Source organism: Polyodon spathula, chromosome 10, assembly GCF_017654505.1.
Source record: "Polyodon spathula isolate WHYD16114869_AA chromosome 10, ASM1765450v1, whole genome shotgun sequence".
Classification (NCBI taxonomy): Eukaryota; Metazoa; Chordata; class Actinopteri; order Acipenseriformes; family Polyodontidae; genus Polyodon; species Polyodon spathula.
The window spans coordinates 39933367-39955836 of NC_054543.1; the positions used below are offsets into that span (position 1 = coordinate 39933367).

Below are 22470 nucleotides of genomic sequence, written 5' to 3' on the forward strand. Positions count from 1 at the left end.
GATACAGCATAAGTATATATAACTGATAATAACATAAATATAGCTGATACAGCATAAATAACATAAATAAATAACAGAAAATGTTTTTCATACCGCATAGTTATCAAGGGTTTTTTTTGGCATACAACTCTTCGTCTGGCTTGCTGGCTGCTGCATAATACAGTTTTGGTCCCCGCTGTCATATTTTCGTCGAGTTGAATTTGTTTGAATTTCAGAAAGTCCAAAAAAAGTGACGGTGATGTTTTCATCACCATTTTAGTGATTGGAGAATCTTTCTTTTGTAGTGTGTTTTATAATTATTTTTTTGTTAAATCACAGAATTGGTGTTCAGCCATTTTGTCCTATTGAGAGGAGTGGAGGTGAAAGATGTTCTTTTGAAAAGGGATGGGACCGACAGTGATGTGAACCAATCACATGTCAGAGGGATACTATTGCCCTGTGGTGTAAGGATGTCAGGGCAATAGTTCAATCTGTTTTTGCTCCTGATGAGGTTTTAACCAAACACAGGCCAGATTTCCACCACTGTAATATATATATATATATATATATATATATATATATAATATATATATATATATATATATATATGATATATGAATGATAATACAACAGTGGTGGAAATCTATATATATACATACTTAGATAATTCAAAATAATTGTGCATAAATCAAAAACATTTACTTGAAAGGCATATCTTTTATGTGTTTGTTTGTGAAACCTTGTTATTTCTAAATGTTAGGCCTTTTAGGTTCTCCTAGAAACTGAAATGAGAACTCATAGTTACTATGGGAACCAGCTCAAGACATGTGGTATGACATTCAGGCATTGAAATACAGCAGATCTAACATGTTTAATAAACACTTTCCTGGAACAGCGTAAAACATTAACTACAGCAGAGCAGAGGTCAATAATCTGACCCAGAACATCTGTCACTTGAACCACTGTGACATCTCAGACTTGGCTATTATTGATATTGCCATAAACAAGACCCTCATTTTATTATTATTAATAATAATAATAATAATATAATAATAATAATAATAATAATAATAATAATAATAATAATAATTGTGTATATTTTTTATATTATGAGTACTCTACCTACCCCATGTAGCATTAAACTTTCAATTTGTTCTATGCATCAGGTGAATAGTGGTTGGTTATATTCACATAATGTAATCTTTGAAATGCAAATAAAAGAGGATTGTCATGTTTCTAATTCAGACATTTTATTTTAACCAACTGTCCACATAAACCTTTGGTTTTATGCTGAAACGATTACATCAGTATAAACCAGTAAACATCAACTGAGGAGGAAACATGGATACTTAGCAAACTACTAGCTACACAGTAAATGCATGGGCAAACATTAGTATAAATGCTACTTAATTTGGTGTTTAAAAAGGATATCTGTTAATAAATAAATAAAGCTAAACAAGTATACTAAGAACATCCTCGGTCTCAGCTGTAAATACAGAATTGTATTATCTGTGTCAGGACCACTGTGAGTAAAGGCTCACAAACTATATTTCAGATTAATACTTTTTACTTTTTACTTTTGCATGTGACACTTTTGTGCTGTTTACCGTCTTGTGTGTCTGTATTTTTAACTTTGTTGCATTGCATTCAAATGACCAATAAAACGTGACATAGTGGTGGTGTTTTGCACAGAAATCCACACAAAGGCCTGACACAGTTTGTTTGCGGATTGCTGAATTTGATATTAAAATTCAGAAGTGTGACTTATATGCGTATATGCAAATAAGTGCCTCCAGCATATATCCCCAAAATGGGGAGAGAAAAGTTTCGATATCTCCTCTTTTCAATGTCTATAAATTAAATCACAACCATAAATGGATTTTCATTCAAAGACAGACCCTGAATTTGGTATGCAACAGTATTTTCTTTAATTTAAATAAGGACTACCCAAAAAAAAAAGCATATTCTCCCATTGAGGGCCCTGGAAAGCAGCTCCCTGCAGTTATAACCATAAGATTGGCATATTTGCAGGTCTTCTTTAATATTGCATGTTAGGTTACATGAAAAAGTGAGAAGGATTTATAAAATCTGTACTTGTTAACAGCACAAATTTGTGATGTATAACAGGCATTATGTTAAGATGGGATCATATGCCTTAAATTAGGACTATATTCAAATAGTTCAAACACCAAACACGTTGTTACATAATCTTAAGAATAAAGTAAAAATAAATGTAATTATTGAATTATTGAATTTCCCATGGGTGGCACAGTGGTGTGGTGATTAGTGCTGCTGCCTCTCTGCATAAGGATCCTGGTTCCTAAATTGCCAAGTGTGTGTATGGTGCCATGCAATGGACTGGCATCCATTCCATGGTGTAGTCCTGTCTTGTACCCTGCGTCTGCCAGGTTAGGCTCCAGCTCACCTTGACCCTGTAAAGGATTAAGCTGTTAATGTTAATGGATGGATAAGCTTTCCCTGAATGTCTTTGTCTGGCCAGTTTTTTCCATTGCCAGGGAATAATGCAGGTGTTGACTTTAGTAGAAAATGTATCAATCAAACTACAGAGTAGCTGACAAAGATAGTGTTTTGCTGTAATACATCAGTAAACATCTGGTATTCGGGTATACTGCTGAAAAGGTAAATTAGTCAGTGGCTATCCTGCTGAAACAAGCAGCTAAATATGTGCAAGTCTTTTGTTCTATACAATGAACCTGTATATTGCAAAGCCCCCAACCCAAACCCAAATGAAATACATGGGAAATCAATAAAATCAACCAGCAGTGAACAAAAAGCAGGGTACCTTCTCCTTGATTACTGTGAAACACAACACAGAAGCCGTGGCTGTTACTAAAAGAAGCAGCTGTGTGAAATGAGGACTCAGACGTGTTTCTTTGTCCTTCACCTGTCTATGTTTATCTACACATCACCAGATATTTGTTTTTTGCACTGCAAACTAAACAAAAAGAGGTCTCAAAAACCTGCATCCGGGTAAACTCCCAAAATGCTAACTTAAACCTCTTTGCTCACCTCTGTTTACTGCTGTAACCAAGATGATGCAGTTAATAAACTTGGCTCATTCGTGGTTTATTCATCTTCCAGGTGGTATAGCTAAAGAAGCGAGGGACAAGTTTCTAATTCAACAGGTTTACATAAAAACAAAAGAATATAAGAAATTCTGCAACAAGGAAAAGCCATTCGGCCCACCTATTCTCGCTTGCCAGCATGGTCCATTAGCAATCAAGAGAGTTAATATTATCCCAACATTAAAACATGTTTAAAATGTACATCCAAGTAAGGACGAACAGTAGTGTGAGACTTACATTTGGACAAAGTTATTTTATTTCAGTGCTCCTCATAGTTCTAACAGCAGTATCTGACATTGTCATATTTTAGTAATGCTTTTTAGTTTAGCACAAAAAAAGAAAAAGAACGACTTCAGATGAACTCTCAGGTCTAACTGCTATTGAGTTGTTGATAAGGGGTACTGTTTATTGGATCATGTGGAAATGGAGCGACAAGCTCCAGACTATATTATTAGCTTTTATATTATGTAGCTTTCTTTTTCCCCACAGTTACTTATTGAAGTAGTTTACACATATTCTCAAGTGATACATGCATCACAGCCTTTTAAATTATAATCAAGGATTTCATGTTTTCACTGATCCTTTAGTTCTGATTTATATTAGCAGAAACACAAAGGCAGAAAGAATATTTAAAAAAAAATAGCCTTATCAAAAAAGTATAGGGAAAATTGATGAAATTATCATAAAAGCAGTTTGTTAAAAACACAGTATGATATCTTATTATAGTAATGTGTTTCTGCAATTACAACTTTGAGTCTTCCTGTCTTTTAAAGACAGTGCATTCCATTTGCAGACAGCAGACATGCATGTGATTAAATGGGAGACAACTGACACCTGGAGGGTGTGTGCTGATTAACAGACAGAATCATGAAAGGTGGCTCGAATGAAATATGCAAATGTCTTTAGGCAGAATTTATAGTTCCTTTTGTATACCACAGCTCTGCCTGGTGTTCTTCATACATAAGAAAAACTATGAAAACGGTCCTGCTAATAGTCTGAAAGTAATCTCCCATAGCCTCCTGTTAAATGTACAATTCTATTATACAACCCTTGCACCATAACAGAGACCTTTCAGAGAGCAGATGTTACCTGGAAAAATCGTCAGCGCCTGTTTAAATTTGTCCTTTAGGGGATTAGTTTCTATGGCAGCTACAAAACACATGGAGGAGATCATTTTGCTGCTCATTTATGTCTACTCTGTTTAAATAGCATTTCCCAGTATTAGGCAACAACATTTGCCTGGTAACCAGCTATCTGGCATCATCTACACTGTTCAGAGCAGTATGTCATTTTGTCAAATAATATTTAATCTAAAATGGCTAAATCTAGGTCACATGTACATTCATTATACTTGCCAAACAACTTAAAATGTAAATGTGTGATTTCTTAATTTGATGTGAATGGTTTCTGTAAAGTCTTTGTAAAGTACTCGAATTAGTTCAATGAGAACAATTATCACCAATATAAAAGTATTTTACATGAATTGTGCCAATAATGGTAGCTAATTATGTTATACTTGTAGTTGTCATAGTGTTAAATGATACAGGATACAACTTCAGAACATTTCTCGGTTGGTACAATATGACACATACTGTATCTGCCCATCAGTCTCTTGATCTGGTTTACAAACACCGGAGACAGAAGGAAGCAAATGAGAAATTGCCACGAAAACCTTGTGCAAGTCAAACAAGCTTTTACCACACCCCAAAAACTCTTGCACAGTGAGTGGGAAATGAAAAGGACTTCTGAAATGTAAACTAGAAATTTACAAGTAAAATAAATCTAACTGTTGGTAGTTAGAAGGTGAATCATTGACTACAGCATAGACACACACAGAGGGGCCTCATAATCCCTTAACAAGCGCACAGTAATTAAGGTTATAAGGTTATAGCCAAATGCAGTCCGAAACTTCTATAGGAGTAAATAATAATTTGGTGAAGATTGGATGCAAAATATATGTGGTGATGATGTTCAACATGTACAGTGTGCCAGTCATGTAGGTCAGTTAAGTAGTTAAATGTAACATACAATTTGAATTTTAGTAATGCAGTACGAGAATGACTAAGTGGGGTGCTGGATGTAACAGAGGTTGGCAGTTGGATTTGTTTGTTGCTGCAAAACCATGCTGTGCTTCTCCACTTTGCACCTGTGTTGGCTGACTTTGCTGCACACAGGAAAAGCTCCCCGGGGATCGCTGGGGACCGCAAAAAACTGTATTCACAGTCAAAGGGTTAAAACATTATTGTGAACAGCTGCACTGTTTATTATTTTTTTGTTACATTATTTGATATATATATATATATATATATATATATATATATATATATATATATATATATATATATATATATATATATACAACAAACTATAAATACTATGCTAAATACAGGCTGTTAATGTAAGGTGTTTCATCTTCACAATCACAGAAAATGTTAGGTAGTAAATATTAGTAAGTGGTTAGTACAGTATAATGTTTAATGAACCTGTGTGTTGAAGGATATCCCATTTTAGCTTATGTATGCATCTGTTCAGCATGTGAGGGGGTGCTTTAGGTAACCATAGCAAGTGATGTTTTTTGAAAGGGTAATATGTACAATTCTATTATACAACCATTGCACCAAAACAGAAACCTTTCAGAGAGCAGATGTTACCTGGAATAATCGTCAGCGCCTGTTTAAATAGTTCTCACACGTGGAAAGTGCATGCATACATGCATTATAGCATTCAAGTACTTACTAAACCCTTTCTTTTTTTTGTTAGAATTGAAAATGTGATTGGATCAACAAGGTATTCAATTACTATAACATGTACTGTTTGAAGCAAACTTTTTTTTTTTTTTTCTGAGAAAGGTTTATGGTGTCCTAGTATAAATGTAGATAATGGTTACTGAATAGAAAATAGAGCCACTGAAATACTGTACACAGGCAAATTTCATACTTACAATAAATAAATAAATAAATAATACATACACTGGTCTTTAAAAAAATGGAAGCGTCAAAAGAGTCCCCCTGGTTCAGATAAGAAAGGTTATACAATTGCTGCTCAGAAGCAAAGTGTGAGAGTTACTGTGAGATGCCGTTAAAGTTTTGATCCTATTAAGTCTGCTTCAACACACCCGGAACCTTTTCATCTAATTTAAAATGTGCTTGAAATAAGTGTAATTGACACTTGGGCCCCAAATGAACTTGCAACAACATTGTGCATTGAGACCCTATACATATTAATTTGACTGGGGGTGACTGGGGGTGGAGCAAACCCACTCTCTCTTTAATAAACAAGATGTCCCACAAAGGCATTGGTACCAGTAATATTTTTACAGCCAAAGTAGGACAACTAGGTGGTATATTTGCTCTTACTTTTACTAGAACAAAAAGGTTTCTGCAGTTGTAACAGCCAAGAATTGTATGACCGTTGCAGGCACCTTTTTGGAGCATATGTGGTGTAATGTTTCTTATTGAACTTCATAGGGCTTAAATAAGTGGTTAATTTAAAAATGAGAAATAGTACAGCATCCCACAGTGAAAAAAAAAGTCTTTGTAATCTCTATGTAGCAAAGATAAAATTCAAACGTTGGAGGGTAACAAATTTACATGTCCTTTTAGTCACTAGAATTTCCTAGTAAAATAAGGGCTCTGACGATGGGCAGAAACAGATATAATCATTCAAATACTAGAACAAAAGGTTGTCTGCTGTGAATGCGCCTGCTTGTCGGTAGCTCTGCTGTGAATCTGCCTGCTTGTCATTAACATGCATTAGCCAGGCAACAGAACTGCAAATCTATCGGGCAAACAGACTCTCCGATCCAGTGTAAACAAAAGCCCGAATTAAACAAAGTGGCACCAACCCAGGTGGGGAAATGGGTCATCGGTGTTTATCCATTTTTAAGATGTATTTGTACATTGCACACTACATCCCAAAGGTACTATAATTATTACATCAGTGAAAGAAAACAAACACACATCAGTTACTGACAAAGGCCTGAATATACAGGCAAAACAATATTCATTATCTGAGTTTTCTCTTCTGGAAACACGTGTAGTGGTGACATTGTCTGGGTTGTGTAGTTTTTTAGTGGAAGGAACTGTTATATATAATAATAACTGTTGTTATTATTATTTTTATAATTTGCTTCTCTATCTATTATTTGTAAATAAATTCTCACTGTAGTGCTTCTGTCTTACAATAATTCAACCAATATTGTGTACATGTACATCAATAATAATGTCCTATAAAAACAATAGTATCATATTTTATCAATAAGTTTATGTCTTCGAAATTGAATCAAATACGAAGACAAATTGTACAAACGCTTGCAGAAGAGAAACATGTAAACATTTTGATTTGATTTTGATATAAAATTAACTAGATCACATGGGTAGAACCACAGTAGTTTGATGTAGCAATTTTGCTATTTATATAATAATAATAATAATAATAATAATAATAATAATAATAATAATAATAATAATAATAATAGATTCAGATTTGTTTTTTTAGAGCACTGCATTTTACAACCTCCTATTCATACTTAACTCTTACTTAACCAAGTGTAACCAGGATATTGTAGTCTTCTTTAATAACAAACAGCAGTTCATTCAGGCAAACTGGCCATGTTAATCATACTGTTTATGCACTCTGAATCTCTATCAATGCTATGCTTAACAACAATAATGGACAGGTCCTGGAACGCTTTGATCTGCTAAATAAAACTGCTGGCGTCAATAATATAATTGTGATCTGTTAGAAGTTTTCTTACATAGTGCATGTGTTACAATCATTAACAGTGGTGCATTTATTATAAAAAGCTTACAGATGTATGCACCCCACCAGCTTGTTTTGTTTTTTAAATGTTTAACAATATAAGAAGTGATAATAACTGATGCTTAAATAGGTTATAACATGTAATTGTTTTGTGTTATTTGAATGTTTCTATTGATAACCAGAAAACGAACAAGTTGACTGAGACCTGATCCTCCAGAAGCTGGACCGCATAGTCTTATCCACTACAAGGAGAACAAAGGGCAAAAATACAGCAGGTGATCCTTAATATCTGGTCATTCCTCCTGTGTTGGGAATGATTTCTTAAATATTGTGCAATCCCATTTATATGATCTTGAACTGAACCAGTTGCACAGCACAGGCTAGTGACCAAAATATTCCGGTAATGTGGTGAAAGACACCTTGTTGATTTTAAGGGTGTTTCCATAATAATGTATAGACTTTCGGTTTTGTATTTATTTACAGGGGAGGGTGGGGTTTCGTGTCTTCCTTTCTTTACAGAGCAATGTTTTAGCACCTGGTGATGTGGCCTCTTGAAGGCTGCTAAGTATTTTATATCTGATTTTAAGGTCATGACAAAATCTAGCCAGTTGTTATTAAACATTCTTAGAGAGGGGAATGCATTCTTCTGGACAGTGGTCTCCCACAGAGACAGGCGATTAGAATGATCCCATTATGTTCTGAAGACCACCAGTATGGATCTGTGTGAAATGCAGAGTTTTCAAATCAGAGTTAGGGCTGATTCAGTATTTTCAACATTTTCTCATACTCCTTTTTCAGCCCCTAGCTCCCTCACCCGAGAACAGATGCAACTACAGCACAATTATCAACATTTTTACAAATTGGAAAAGATGTACAGGATATGTAGTGGAAACCCCCTCCACCGTCATGTTTTGCACATTCGGGAACATGTTGAATATGTTCATCAAACCCCTTTCCAAAAATGTGTACATAAAACATGGTTATTCACATTCAATGCAAAATATATTCTTCTTTGCTTTTTGTCCCATTAATTATTCATTGTGTCTCAACCCTTAGACAAAGCTTTGAATGTTTTTTCAAAGTGTTAAATCTTACATTTGCATTTCCAGCACTCTCATGTAGGTATTAGGCTAGTTTTTACAGCACCTCCTACACGGTACTACCTTATGAAATAATTATTTCTCAGAAACACCCGACAAGCAAAGATTTGAAAGTCAAAACAGCTGGGTCATAATGTAACACCAAAGGAAAGCTACAGACAAGAACAAAGTTTGACAGTGTTTTGGACATATCTCTATAGAAATTAAATATGCAATATATTGGAACACTATTGTTGAGGTATGTTTCAGTATTTTGAAAAAGATATAGCATATCTTAGAACAACAGCATCTTAAAATATATTGCAATATATTTCAACATAGTATTACCAAAATATATTGCAATATACTAGAATGAACATTTAAAAAATAAAATAATAAAATAAACAATTTCACTAAATAAGTGAGTTAATTTGAAAGAATGTATGAGACCTTACCTTATTTAAACTTATTAAATGACTGTTGCTAAGGCTACTGAAAATTACTGCTTTCATTATTGGATTAAAATAAAGCCCAAGATGTACAGTATAATTGGTAGGATAATGAAGCCTGTATATGTTAATAATCTTGAGACGTGAACATGCACTAAACAGGTAAATGTTATAATGCAATACTATAAAATTAACTTAACCTGTGTTGAAATAACTTTATGTATGCGTGTATTTAATGGTTGTTTTTTTTTCAACGCAGTATTTCATACAAACACTTTAAAAGAGTGAATGGCTACAAGATGCATCCCCAAGTCCATTAAGTCAGTCACAGGTTGCTGGAATGAGTAGAACTCTGAATTGCAGTACATATAAATGCCACAAGATGTCATTTGAGCCTGTAATAACTGAAAGCTGGTTGGTATTTCTAAGTTACAGTACCACTCTGAAAGCAATTCTCAGTTGGCAATTCTGTATTGTTTTTTTTTTTTGTTTTGTTTGTTTTTTCTATGTTGCTACCATTTTACCAGAAACACCTGTGGAATTAGTCATTTCAACAACAGCTTACTGTAAATACAGGATGATAAATAAACTACTCATTACAGCAATAGCAACTGTCAGTGTTGACATACTTGTGAACTTAGTGTTCAGGTATGTGAAATCTGCCCCATGATTACAATAACATGTTTAGCTTCACACAGTAGTGTATATATATTATATATATATATATATATACACAGTAGTATATATATATATATATATATATATATATATATATATATATATATATATATATATATATATATACACACACACACACACACACACACACACACACACACACACACACACACACACACACACACACACACACACACACACACACACACATATAATATATATATATATATTTTAAATTTGCAGAAATGACTATTGTGGGAGTTACATTCCAATCAAGATGTGATGTAGGAAATGTAGGTAAAACATTTATGAGATTTGTGTTTGTGTAGTCTGTGTAGGTACTGTACTGTATGTGTTCTCATAAATATCAACTCATCATTTGAATAAACGTTGACCTTAAAGTAATAATGAATGCCATTCTCCTTAGTTCTGACGAGCCAATAGGAGAGCTTTATGTATGCATGCAGAGTAGCTGTTCTAAAGACCCTCTCTTCAGTTAATCTCACAGAATGCAGTTATTATCCTGTTTCCCAATCAAACTGTTGTGTCAGTTTGTTCCTATTGAAGGGGGCTGTTGATCAAACACGGGGCACTAGGTTCTATTCTGATGAGTCAGAACAGCTAAGCCCGTCACAGCAGTCGTTTCAACCTACAACAAAAGTTTGAACTAATGCTCTCTTTCAGTCTGGCATTGCTGAGTGGGCATAGGTTGTGCACATTCTGCATTTACTGATGGCGGGGGGGGGGGGGGGGCTGGCACTATAAAAAATCATTAAAGATTGGCTTGTCCCTGACATTCTCTTTGGATCTGTTCTCTTCAGAACGTAAGTACTGCTTTTTGTGGTATGAAATAAATAAATACTGCATTAACTGATCTGCTTATTTTATCACGATATATGCCAGTTACCACCATTTGAAGATGAATGTCTTTAAATGTCATATATATATATATATATATATATATATATATATATATATGATGGCTTTAAGAACAAGTGAAAAATATTCTTTATCCACTGAAAACCCCCAAAGAGTTGTCTTACCTTAACATTGCTTTAAAACAAAAGTCATTGTATTATACAATAATTCAACAGAAGTTTTCATTACAATTATTTGAGATAGATAGATGGATATTGAGATAGATATGGTGGGAGAATGAGGAAGTTTAGGAAGGTACAGTTAATGTAGATTACAAAGTGTACTGTTTCTTTTTCCAATGCAATAGGATCACTGACAGTAGTAAAAATGAACACACAACGGATGGAAGAAATAGGACAGTGGAAAATCACTGTTTGGGAGGAGGAGAACTTCCAAGGAAAACGTTGTGAGTTCATCATGGAGTGTCAAAACATCATGGAGAGAGGATTTCACAAGATTCGCTCTGTCAAGGTGGAGAACGGCCCGTAAGTCTGTCTTTCCATGTCAGTGCAATCACAGGCTCTAACCTGACGTGTAGAAAGTCAAAAGAAAAATTGCTGCCACCTTACCTTACCTTACGCATGCATTTTTTTTCTATTTGTTATTGTATGTTGAAAACCTTCTAGATGGTATTCAGACACATACTGCATTGAGAGATTTTAATACTCATTACCTTTTGATATTACAGTAAATACTGGTAGAAAACATTGGGGAACACTGTTCAGGTAAGTAGGTACTGTACTGTAGTCTGGATTTGTCACATTTTAGTTCTCGCCAAATGTGAACATTGGAATGAGCAATATTATGCCCTCTACCAGGATATATGTAAAATACAATAAGTAGACTTATTTATTTTCATCCTTTATTAATATTGACCTTCCAGCTGGGTAGGATTTGAATATCCTGAGTACCTGGGCCAACAGTTCATTCTGGAGAAAGGTGACTATCCTCGCTGGGAGGCCTGGAGTGGGAACAGTGGTTACAGGACTGAACACATGGTGTCTTTCCGACCAATCCGCTGCGCTGTAAGTGTGTCAATAAACAATATGTTTAAAAACGAGAATTACTTTGAAGCAAGTGCTAAGACACAGGCATATTTTAAGAGGGATAACAATTACTACCAAGAAACCACTTACAACAACAATTTACATGTTAAATGCCATAATGAGCATATAATGCCAAATAACATTTTATTCATAAAATCACACTCTTTGGTGCACTACCAATATTTCCTTTAGTACTTCTACTATTGACAATAGCTGTACAAAGCACTGTGCGGCTCTCACCTCTTACATACCCATTCATTACTCTGTGTTTATGGTGACTGTATTAAGAACAAGGCAGTCAAACAGGAAAGTTGAACATCCAGCCCTGAGCATAGCTCAAAGCTTCTATCACATGCTAGAACAAACAATGGATACAACTCAATATGTGAACAACATCCACTAATGGATATATATATATATATATATATATATATATATATATATATATATATATATATATATATATATATATATATATTATATTCAAATGCTATTTCAAGCTATAATGTATTTGCTTCCATATGAAAGACAACTGGATTGAGATTTGTTTTTGGGAGCAGACCAGAATGGTTCTTATATTTGGGATGTTGCTCTGAGTTTAAAGTTTTCTAACATTAACTATACAGATGATAAGAATGCATGTTCTTCAGTAGTGACAACATACTTTCCCTTTGCTTCTCTTCAGAACCACAGTGACAGCAAGGTGACTCTGTATGACTGTGAGGATTTCCAGGGTCGCAAGTTTGAAATGTGTGATGATTACCCTTCTCTGCAAGCCATGGGGTGGTGCAGCAAGGAGGTTCCTTCCATTAAAGTCAATTCGGGGTCGTAAGTGTTATCACATTATCATATCGAATACCTTAAGACATTTTAATGATACTGGTCATCTGCCATAGCAGCCAGTAGACTCCAGAAGAGATAGACATTTTTCAATACATGTGAATGACAGAGGCCCCTTGAATAAGCAGCCATCTATCTTCATATTTCACTGTGGTTAATTTATTATCATACATTTTGCTCATGAAAGGTAACAACTGCCCACATGGGCTAAGTTGAGACAAGCAAACTCAAGTTGAATTTGATCCTTCAGAAGGTACAGGTTATTGCATTAACACACAAGCATTCCTAAAAGGCAGATTTTGTAAAAGTACTCAGTACCAGGAAAGCATTTGGGTTTAAAGGTATTTTACAGGTATATATATATATATATATATATATATATATATATATATATATATATATATATATATATATATATATATATTTTTTTTTTTTTTTTTTTTCTTGTTTTTTTTTTTTTTTTTTTTTTTTTGCAGTTGGGTAGCTTACCAGTACCCAGGATACCGTGGATACCAGTACATCCTGGAGAGAGACAGACACAATGGAGAGTACAGAAACTACAATGAGTACAGCACCCAGGCTCACACCAACCAAATCCAATCAATTCGCAGAATCCAGCACTAAATCCGACTCACACTGCTCCTGACAACAACTGTGTATTTACAATGGCATCAAACTTATTACAATAGGAAATAAAAGCATTATTCAAACTATGGAAAAGAGTGCTCGTGACCATTCCTTACTTTCAGATAGTTCCTTTTCTAGTTCACCTAGAATTTTACGATTGAGACAAAATAATGATTAATGACAAATAACAAAATAATGATAAATGACAAATAACAAAATAATGATAACACTATGTAACAGAATTTTTGTTCCTGGGTAGTAAGTGTTATTTCCTAATTGCTTATGCCTCAAAAGTATAGAACATGGCTATTATTCCCCACAAACTTTGCTTTTGTGACCTGGACAGTGATATTTCAAAATATCACTATTTCCAATGGGAACATGTACAGTATAATTGTAAATCTTGAAAAACTACTCACTTCTAAATCTTTTGTAGTCATCTTTGTATTACTTTAGTATAAATACATGTTAATTTGGATTCATATGATGTTTTTTTCTGACTTTATGTGAACGAAAAGACACACATTTGCCCATTTTCCCATTGGAAATAGTGATATTTGAAATATCACTGTCCTGGTCACAAAAGCAAAGTTTGTGGGGAATAATAGCCATGTTCTATACTTTTGAGGCATAAGCAATTAGGAAATAACACTTACTCCCCAGGAACTGTTACAATGTGTTTTAATATATATATATATTATATAATATATATATATATATATATATATTATATATATATATATATATATATATATTACATTCACAGTGTTTCAAAAGTCAAAAATTTTCAGTTTTACACCCAGATGTCTGGGTAAAGAGTGCGAGTAACTGTACTTTGACTTCTGAAAGGCTCAGGAGAATAAATAAAAAACAAGTAGCTTTCCAGTTAAGGGGAATGAAAAACAATGAATAGAGAACAATGGGTAATCAGGAAATATGCAAATTTCAGCATTACATGAGCCAATCAAAGGTACTTGTTTTTACTTACTCTCCTGAGCTTTTCAGAAGTCAAAGTACAGTTGTGCTGCACTGATAGCCCCAAACATGGCAAAACATGTCTGCAGATACTGTACTTTGACTGTGAATGTAGACGCCTTTAGGAGACTTTCATGCAATTTGATTGGCTCATGTAATGCTGAAATTTGCATAATTCCTGATTACCAATTGTTCTTCATTCTTTGCTTTCATTCTCCTTAACTCCAAAGCTACTTCTCAGGAATTATGTACAGCCAGGCAGCTGAACATTATAGCCGGAGCACTTCTGACGGAAGAATAAACTTGCCTTACCTTATAATACGACATGTATAATACGACAAAGAATTTGAATAATGTGATGTCTTTCGTTGTCTCGCGCTTTTCATGTTCTACATTTTCTTTTTCATTACTGTTTTTTTTTTTCTTTTCTTTTTATGGTAGATTACCGTGCTTATTTAGGCACTCTACGATTTGATTGGGGAAAGATAACGTCTGGTTTGGAGTTAACAAAAAAAAAACAACAACAACAACAAAAAAAAAAAAAAACAGTAACCTTTTCACTTCCTTTAAGGTTTAATTATTGATCTTATTGCTTCATTTAAATTGTTTTCTTTATGTTAAGTTTTCAGGGCATTTTGTTAATGCACGTCTATTTTTATTTTTCGCTATTCTACATGTTTTGAACGCAACTGTTCATTTTAACAGTATCTCTCACAAGCACCTCGGTGCATATTGTTACGATATCACAACAAACGGAATACATGTATAGCTATTACCGTCTATATATCACCTTACAGTACAGTAATACGACAAAAATTGACAATTATATTGTATATAAAGTAGCCGGCGCAATATATAGTATTAGGCCGTAGATTGCTCCGATCGTCGGCTTATTTTGACCCTCCTGCATTCATTAGTCACTATTTTTTCTTTGAAAATAATTGGTTATTTTTTTTTAGCAGTCAGTTTGTAACGTTTTAGCCTCTCGAAGGGCTTAACACAGAAAGCCCGCCCCTTCAACTCTGATTGGTTAACTGTTGTGTCAAGACGTAACACAGCTGTCATGTGGTTCCAAGAATGCTTTTTTTTTTCACCCAGCAACGCGCAGGTGATATTGTCTGCTAGAAGCGCAATCAAGCCTTATTGTAAAGGTGTAGTACTAGAACAGAACATTATAGTAAATAAGAGGCATCTATGACATACTGTGTAGCTCTTCGTGATATTTATTCTCTTGGTATATATGTTTTTGATTTACATATATACATGTGGAGGACAGAGCTGGATTGTTTATTCACTATAACAAAAAAAAAAAAAAAAAAAAAAAAAACTAATATAATATAATTTGGGGTCTAAACATTTTTTTATGTTATTTCTATTCTATCTATATAAGGTCAAATATTATAAGTCCTCTGTGGAAAAAGTTTTACGCAAACATGACTTGTACTGAACATTATTATATTATAAAATTAATTATTATATTATATTATTATAATAATATATATTTTGTTTTTTTTTTATTTTTTTTTTTTTTTTTTTTTTTTACCTCCATAAATAATTTTACAAACTTTGAGAACACAATGTAATCCTGACTGTGAAAACAATGACACTGGGTTACCGTTAACTATAACATATCACTTAGCCACATGTTCTATAATAACAGCCTGACTGCATAATATTTGTTTGACCTTGCAGATCATTTTAATGGAGTGCAAATAAACTGTATAAATACATACATAAATAAATAAATACATTTTAAAAAAGCCTTCTGCAGGTACAATGATATCACATATGTTTCTCACCAACTAACATGTGATTCCGCACACACAATTCTTAACCATGCTTAGACTACAAGTCCATTGTACTGAGCTGCTATGGTGTCTAACAACATGAATCCAGTACCTCATGCAGGAACACATTAACATGAGCAATACTAAACCCTGGTACTGTGTGCCAGGAAGCTACGTAAGCACTGGTAAAAGTGTATTCATACAAAGACAGGTGAATTTGAAAAATAAGTGCCACCTCCCAGTGGTTAATTGAGGAAATGCACAAAGGAAACCTGGAGCTATACTGTTGGTGATCTCTTAATGCTGAGAGAAGTGCCGCTGCTTTTATAATGGTAATGGCTATTTCCCAAGAGGAGAGGACTTCAGTAACATATGACTATTAAACAATGAACAAATACTATATATATATATATATATATATATATATATATATATATATATATATATATATATATATATATATATATATATATATACCTTGTTTTGACTGTTATAATTGATTTTTTAATAAATTATATACAGTATTATATTATAGTGTATTAATAACACTACTGTTTAGTCCATTCTTATTTCACATCAGTAGCGCTGATGTGGATGAAGTGAACAAGTTAGGCCTACTGGGAAAAAATGTGTAGCTTTATGCCTAATGGTTTTGCTAAACGTTCCACATAATAGGATATGCAGACTTAAATGATGTGCTTATTTTCTGCCAACTAAACCATTACTGTTTCACACCATTCAATACATGTGGGTACTGCTTGCAAGTGCATCAGATTCTTTGTTCTCATCTAAACATATTGGTTTATTCCAGCAGCTAGTCTTCAGGTTAGCCACGCTGTCACATCCTGCTTTGAATCCGGCATAAGGTAATACTGTACAAACTCCAGACACACCCCCACAAACTTAGAACTTTGCTGTACCAAAGCTGTTAAAATAAATCTTCCACACCCTGGCCAGGATACCTTCATAAATATTGAACTAACACACCTTTCACAAATACACTTTCCTTTCCTGAACGATTTAAACCAGTGCGTGTATTTAGTTTACCTGTACAGAACTCAGGTTCCTCCGGGAAAGAACTGCCTCTTATATTATAGCGTAGGTAAACTTTTTGGTTGAATTCTGAAAAATATATGTAAAGGTAAGTACTACTCTTCAAAAAGTTAACATTGTACTTTATAATATATTATTTATTTTGTCCTATGTAAATACCATACTGTGGTGTTTTAAATTCAGCATTATACTACAAAAGAATGCTGAAGATTTAGCCACAGTGCATATACAGTAGCTGTTTGGGGTATTATTTCATTCTGTAAGTATTTGATCACTGTGTAAGTATATTAATATGTTTTATGGATTACATAATACCAGATCCCAATTTGTTTATCATATTTTCATATTTTGTATTTTACCAATGTCTTTGATACATTTCATGTATTTAAATGTATTTTAGAATTCATAAACTCAACAAAAGCTTTAAAATTCTATTTTGATGATTCAGTTTCATCTACTTAGACAAGATAGCAACGGTCAAGAACAGTTTCATATATACTTTAATAATAAAACAATATTTAGGCTCTGAATAAAGACATTGTAACGTATACATTATACATTTTTGATTTAGTTTTTAATTAAGATTTGAGAGTCTTTTAATATTCTAGAGTGTCACCTAACTTGCTATTATAATATTATAATATATATATATATATATATATCTATATATATATATATTCGATATATATCTATTAGATAGATCTCTCTATCTAGTCTATATACTATTATATCGAATAGCTATATATATATTCTCTCATTATATTATCTCTATCTATCTATCTATATCTATATCTATCTATCTATCTATCTATATCTATATCTATCTATCTATATATATATATATATATATATATATATATATATATATATATATATATATATATATATATATATATGAGAACTAGAATCTGGACATCAGACCATGTAGAATTGAGTATTCAATTATTCCTGGAACACAAGTATTGGAAATGATGACGTTGTTGCTGTGCACCATTATATACCCTCAGGCTATTAGCTGGCTTCAGGTGCTTTGATCAGGCAGGCCTACCACAAAAAAAAAAAAGTGCAGTGTGCAGTTAGTGTGTTAGATCATAATAGAAGGCATGTATCGTTTCCTTTTGTTCTTTGAAATAAGAGGTTTAACTGCAGTTCTTAAAGGCCCTCTCTACCAAATACTCTATACTGCATTAAACAATAGATGAAACATGTACAAATAATTCAAATAATATGTATATTTTGAAAACCCTACTTGAAAAATCTCCTTCATTCTGGGCTTGTTTTAAGTTGCCTGCGATCCTGTTTAAAGACTCAGGCAGCTAAAGCAAGTCTGGAAAGCAGGAGAAAACTACGTTGGAAATAGAGAAAGTAATATATTATTGTATAAATGTGTTCCTTGTCAATAGTATTGTATTATTCAGCATTTCTAAATTACAAACCCTAGTTATCTTTTCTTTATTAACATCACTCTGTCAAGAAGACAAACCACTGTTTTCTTTTTCAATGTCGTCATTGGATATGCTTGCCAAACTGAACTGAGGCACCTGGCCTTTTGTCTTGTGAAAAAAAAAAAAAAAAAAAAAATCAAAATGTTGAACCCAGGTATATGGGCACTACCTTACTTAACAAAGTGGACAGGTCAGAGGGAAGGGTCCAGATTCCCAGTACTGGGCATTGCCAGCACATGCATTGTTTGTGCAACATTTTAAACAGAGAATAGTTATATTAAAATATACAGTACATCTGGATGTTTATTGATGCTATAAACTATAAGTCATATGACTGTTTTATGTACACACAAAGAAATTATGCCACGTCATCGTAACTCTATGGATTAAGTTACACCAAGCCATGAAGTAAGGGGTTTAACAAAGTAACTGCTGAGAATTTTTTTTTTTTTCACAGGTCAGAGATAACAGAACCAGGGGCAACGGGTGAAAGCTGAAGAAGGGCATATTCAGAACAAAGGGGAGAAGGAGCTTTTTCACAGAAAGGGTGGTGAACCATTGGGACAGGCAGCCAGACAGAGTTGTTGAAGCAGATCCTTCAAGAACAGACTGGATGCTGTCATGAACCATACTGTATAACCCTCACTGTGACCACAATAAGACCTTTAGTTAGCTGCCTGGAGAAAGGGCGATCTGTTTAGCCACAAATTCCCAGAGGTCATATTTCCCCTGCTAACTTGGTTAGGGTTTTTTTTTTTTTTTTTTTTTTTCTCCTGAGTGCTAACGGACCCCACTTACATTAAAACAAGTGAGCATAGGTGGGCCAAATTTACTTTTTTTTTGTTGTAGAATTACTTATGATCTTATGATGTCAGTATTTTATGTTTAAGACATCTAACTGGCTGAGCTATTAAGAGCTATACAGTATCGTGCAAACCACTTGTCCGAGAGAGAGAGAGAGAGAGAGAGGATTCTATTTGATTTGTTGTTGTATTTATTTTTGTTTCCTGAGCTAATAAAAAAAAGATATATAAATGACAATCGTTTTTAAAATTTTTAAAACTTTTAAAAGCATAAAAGCATAAAAACAAAACATACTATGAATATTAAATGCTGTGTGTGTAACTACATGTGCAATTTCCCCAAGAAAAGCCTCCTTGTTGTATTACTTGAGCCACTCCTTACAGTGGACCCATTATTCCTCATTTAGAAAACTATAAAGAACTCTTCATTATCTTCAGAAATGTCCATCTGATGGAATATTCCTTTCTTCAGACTTGAGGTACACTATTTTACAGTATTCTGTAAAATGTAATGCTATTACTACTTACACCGTCAATGTTGTTACAATTTGCCCCAATACCACCAGCCTCCATTAAATAAAACTAATTAACAACAGCATATTCAGTATGTTGACATTTTTTATATGGTTACAATTTTCAAAGTAAATATAATCACTAATAACATTGTTTTCTTTAAACCAAAGTCTAGAATACATGCTGTGTGAAGATTTTGGAAACCACTGTTAAGCCTTACCCCTGTTGTTGTTTATAGTCACGGGTTGAAACATGAGAAATCTAACGTAAAGTACAAATAAACAAATAAATAATTAATTCAATAAATAAAAACTATGGATGACTCATGCGACCACACGTTGAGTTAGAAAGCACAGAACGACAACTACCCTTGTTGGAACACGTGTATCCCACATAGGGCTGCTCAAACAGTATCTGATTGATTTATTTGTTTATTTTTGAATAACACACTACTGAAAGCTAAATGCAATTTTAAATTGCATAACCGGAAAAAACACAAATGATTGAAAACCAGCTGGTTTTATACATTGTGTTTATAGTTAACCTTATAATTCTAAAGCCATCGCCCGATTTTTTTGTTTGTTTGTTTTTGTTTTAATTTAATTTAAGTATGGCCTTACCTTCTCACAGCGTTTCTTTTAACAACTTGGCTGTTTGCCATAGACCTACTACATAATTTGACTGGTATTTTATAGTCTCGTGACTTTATCATCGTTTATACTATATTAAACCATTGTTTCAGAAAAGCCACATATTGATAATGACTAACCCAGCTACCTCCCAGACTGGTGACATTCTGTTCCTGTTTTCACAGATGCAATAAAGCAGAATTTGAAAAGGTAAATATTTTATTCCAGTGCTAACCACGCGATTTTGTTTACGTAGAGTTAAAAGGCGGAAAATCGAACAGATCTGAACAGGTCTTCATGTCAAACCCTTCAATTCTCCATAGTAACTTAACTTGTAAAATGTATTAAACCGCGATGGAGGACTGATAAAGCAGAATTTCTACCAGCTTTTTATTGCGGAGGCTGGACTAAATGACAGATTTAAATTGTTAATTTAAATAAAGCAATGCTTTAAAGGAAATTACAGTCCGAATGGTGTCCCAGAAATGAGGTCTGTGACTGTTGCTTAGAAACTTTATCAATCCGTTGCAAATTTATTCCAGATCACAGTTTTCAGATACGGTTTAGTAAAAATCCTCTCCCCAATGAAATCCGGCCCTTTCATATCAACCAGCTACAATGAAACCGAACTGTGGAGCAAACCTTATGCTTAACATGTATCTCTCAGGTATTATTATTATTATTATTATTATTATTATTATTATTATTATTATTATTATTATTATTATTATTATTAATGTATTTATGTATGTGTTTAGTTAATCATCAGCATCTTAAAAATAGCTAATTAAATCCGATTGTGTATTATTATTAATGGTAATATTAGAAAGAGGTGCTCTGTGATGTATTTGCTCTTTCAAAGAGTCGGCTTTAAAACCTCTAGTCTCACTGACGGAAATCGGATTTCCTTTTCCTGAACGCATTTCCTGATTTCACCTTCAAAATCTCTGAAAGGAAACTTGCTGCAAAAGAAAAAAGAAGAATCAACAAATACGTTGCACCGTGGCGTTTAGTATTTTTAATATTATTTTTTTTGCCTATTATATACATGTTGTAAAATATATATATATAATCATTTATTGCAGATATGTATTTTTACATATTTTTGTTTTACCATCAATATGTTGGCATTTGTACATTTCTGACTACTTCATCAAGGACTTAAAAAAACAACTTATTTTGTTGTCTCTTTGAAAATATATGTAAAATTGTTAGTAAAAACGTACACATGTATTAATATTGTATAATATATGATAATATAAAACTGTTTTTAACGTATCGTTTTGTTGTATTTTATAGACCCTGGAACTGAACATTTCTTGAAAGACGAGAAAGCTTCCCCATGGTCGCAAATAAATCCTGGGGTGCAGAAAGGCAAGCTAAATATATATAAAGTGTGGTTTGGGATTTGAAACAGATACATGGCTTTTAAAATCCACAAGGAAGTAATTATTTGAATGTCTTCACAACGGCAATGATATAAATGTGTTTAAGTGTGGCAAAATACAAATTATGGTGTTTAATGAATTTTCGTTTATAGGCTATCATTTAATACCTTTTTGTATTCAAATGCATTGTGTGTATGTGTGTGTGTGTGTGTGTGTGTGTGTGTGTGTGTGTGTGTGTGTGTGTGTGTGTGTGTGTGTGTGTGTGTGTGAGAGAGAGAGAGGAGAGAGAGAGAGAGAGAGAGAGAGAGAGAGAGAGAGAGAGAGAGAGAGAGAGAATATAATTGCATTCGATTCATTAACCATGTACTGTTACGAAATGAGCAGTTTCAAAAGGGGTTTGGTCCAAGCATAAAA

General features: G+C 33.5%; 1 protein-coding gene across 1 annotated transcript; it reads left to right on the plus strand.

The window, feature by feature from the left end:
• The first annotated feature begins 10791 nt into the window (after positions 1–10791).
• Positions 10792–13562, plus strand: LOC121322056 (beta-crystallin A2-like). Its single transcript, XM_041261536.1, has 5 exons — positions 10792–10856; positions 11258–11435; positions 11834–11975; positions 12682–12824; positions 13313–13562. Exons 2-5 carry the CDS (start codon positions 11278–11280, stop codon positions 13458–13460), a joined length of 591 nt encoding a protein of 196 aa, XP_041117470.1. The 5' UTR covers positions 10792–10856; positions 11258–11277; the 3' UTR covers positions 13461–13562.
• The last annotated feature ends 8908 nt before the right edge of the window (positions 13563–22470 follow it).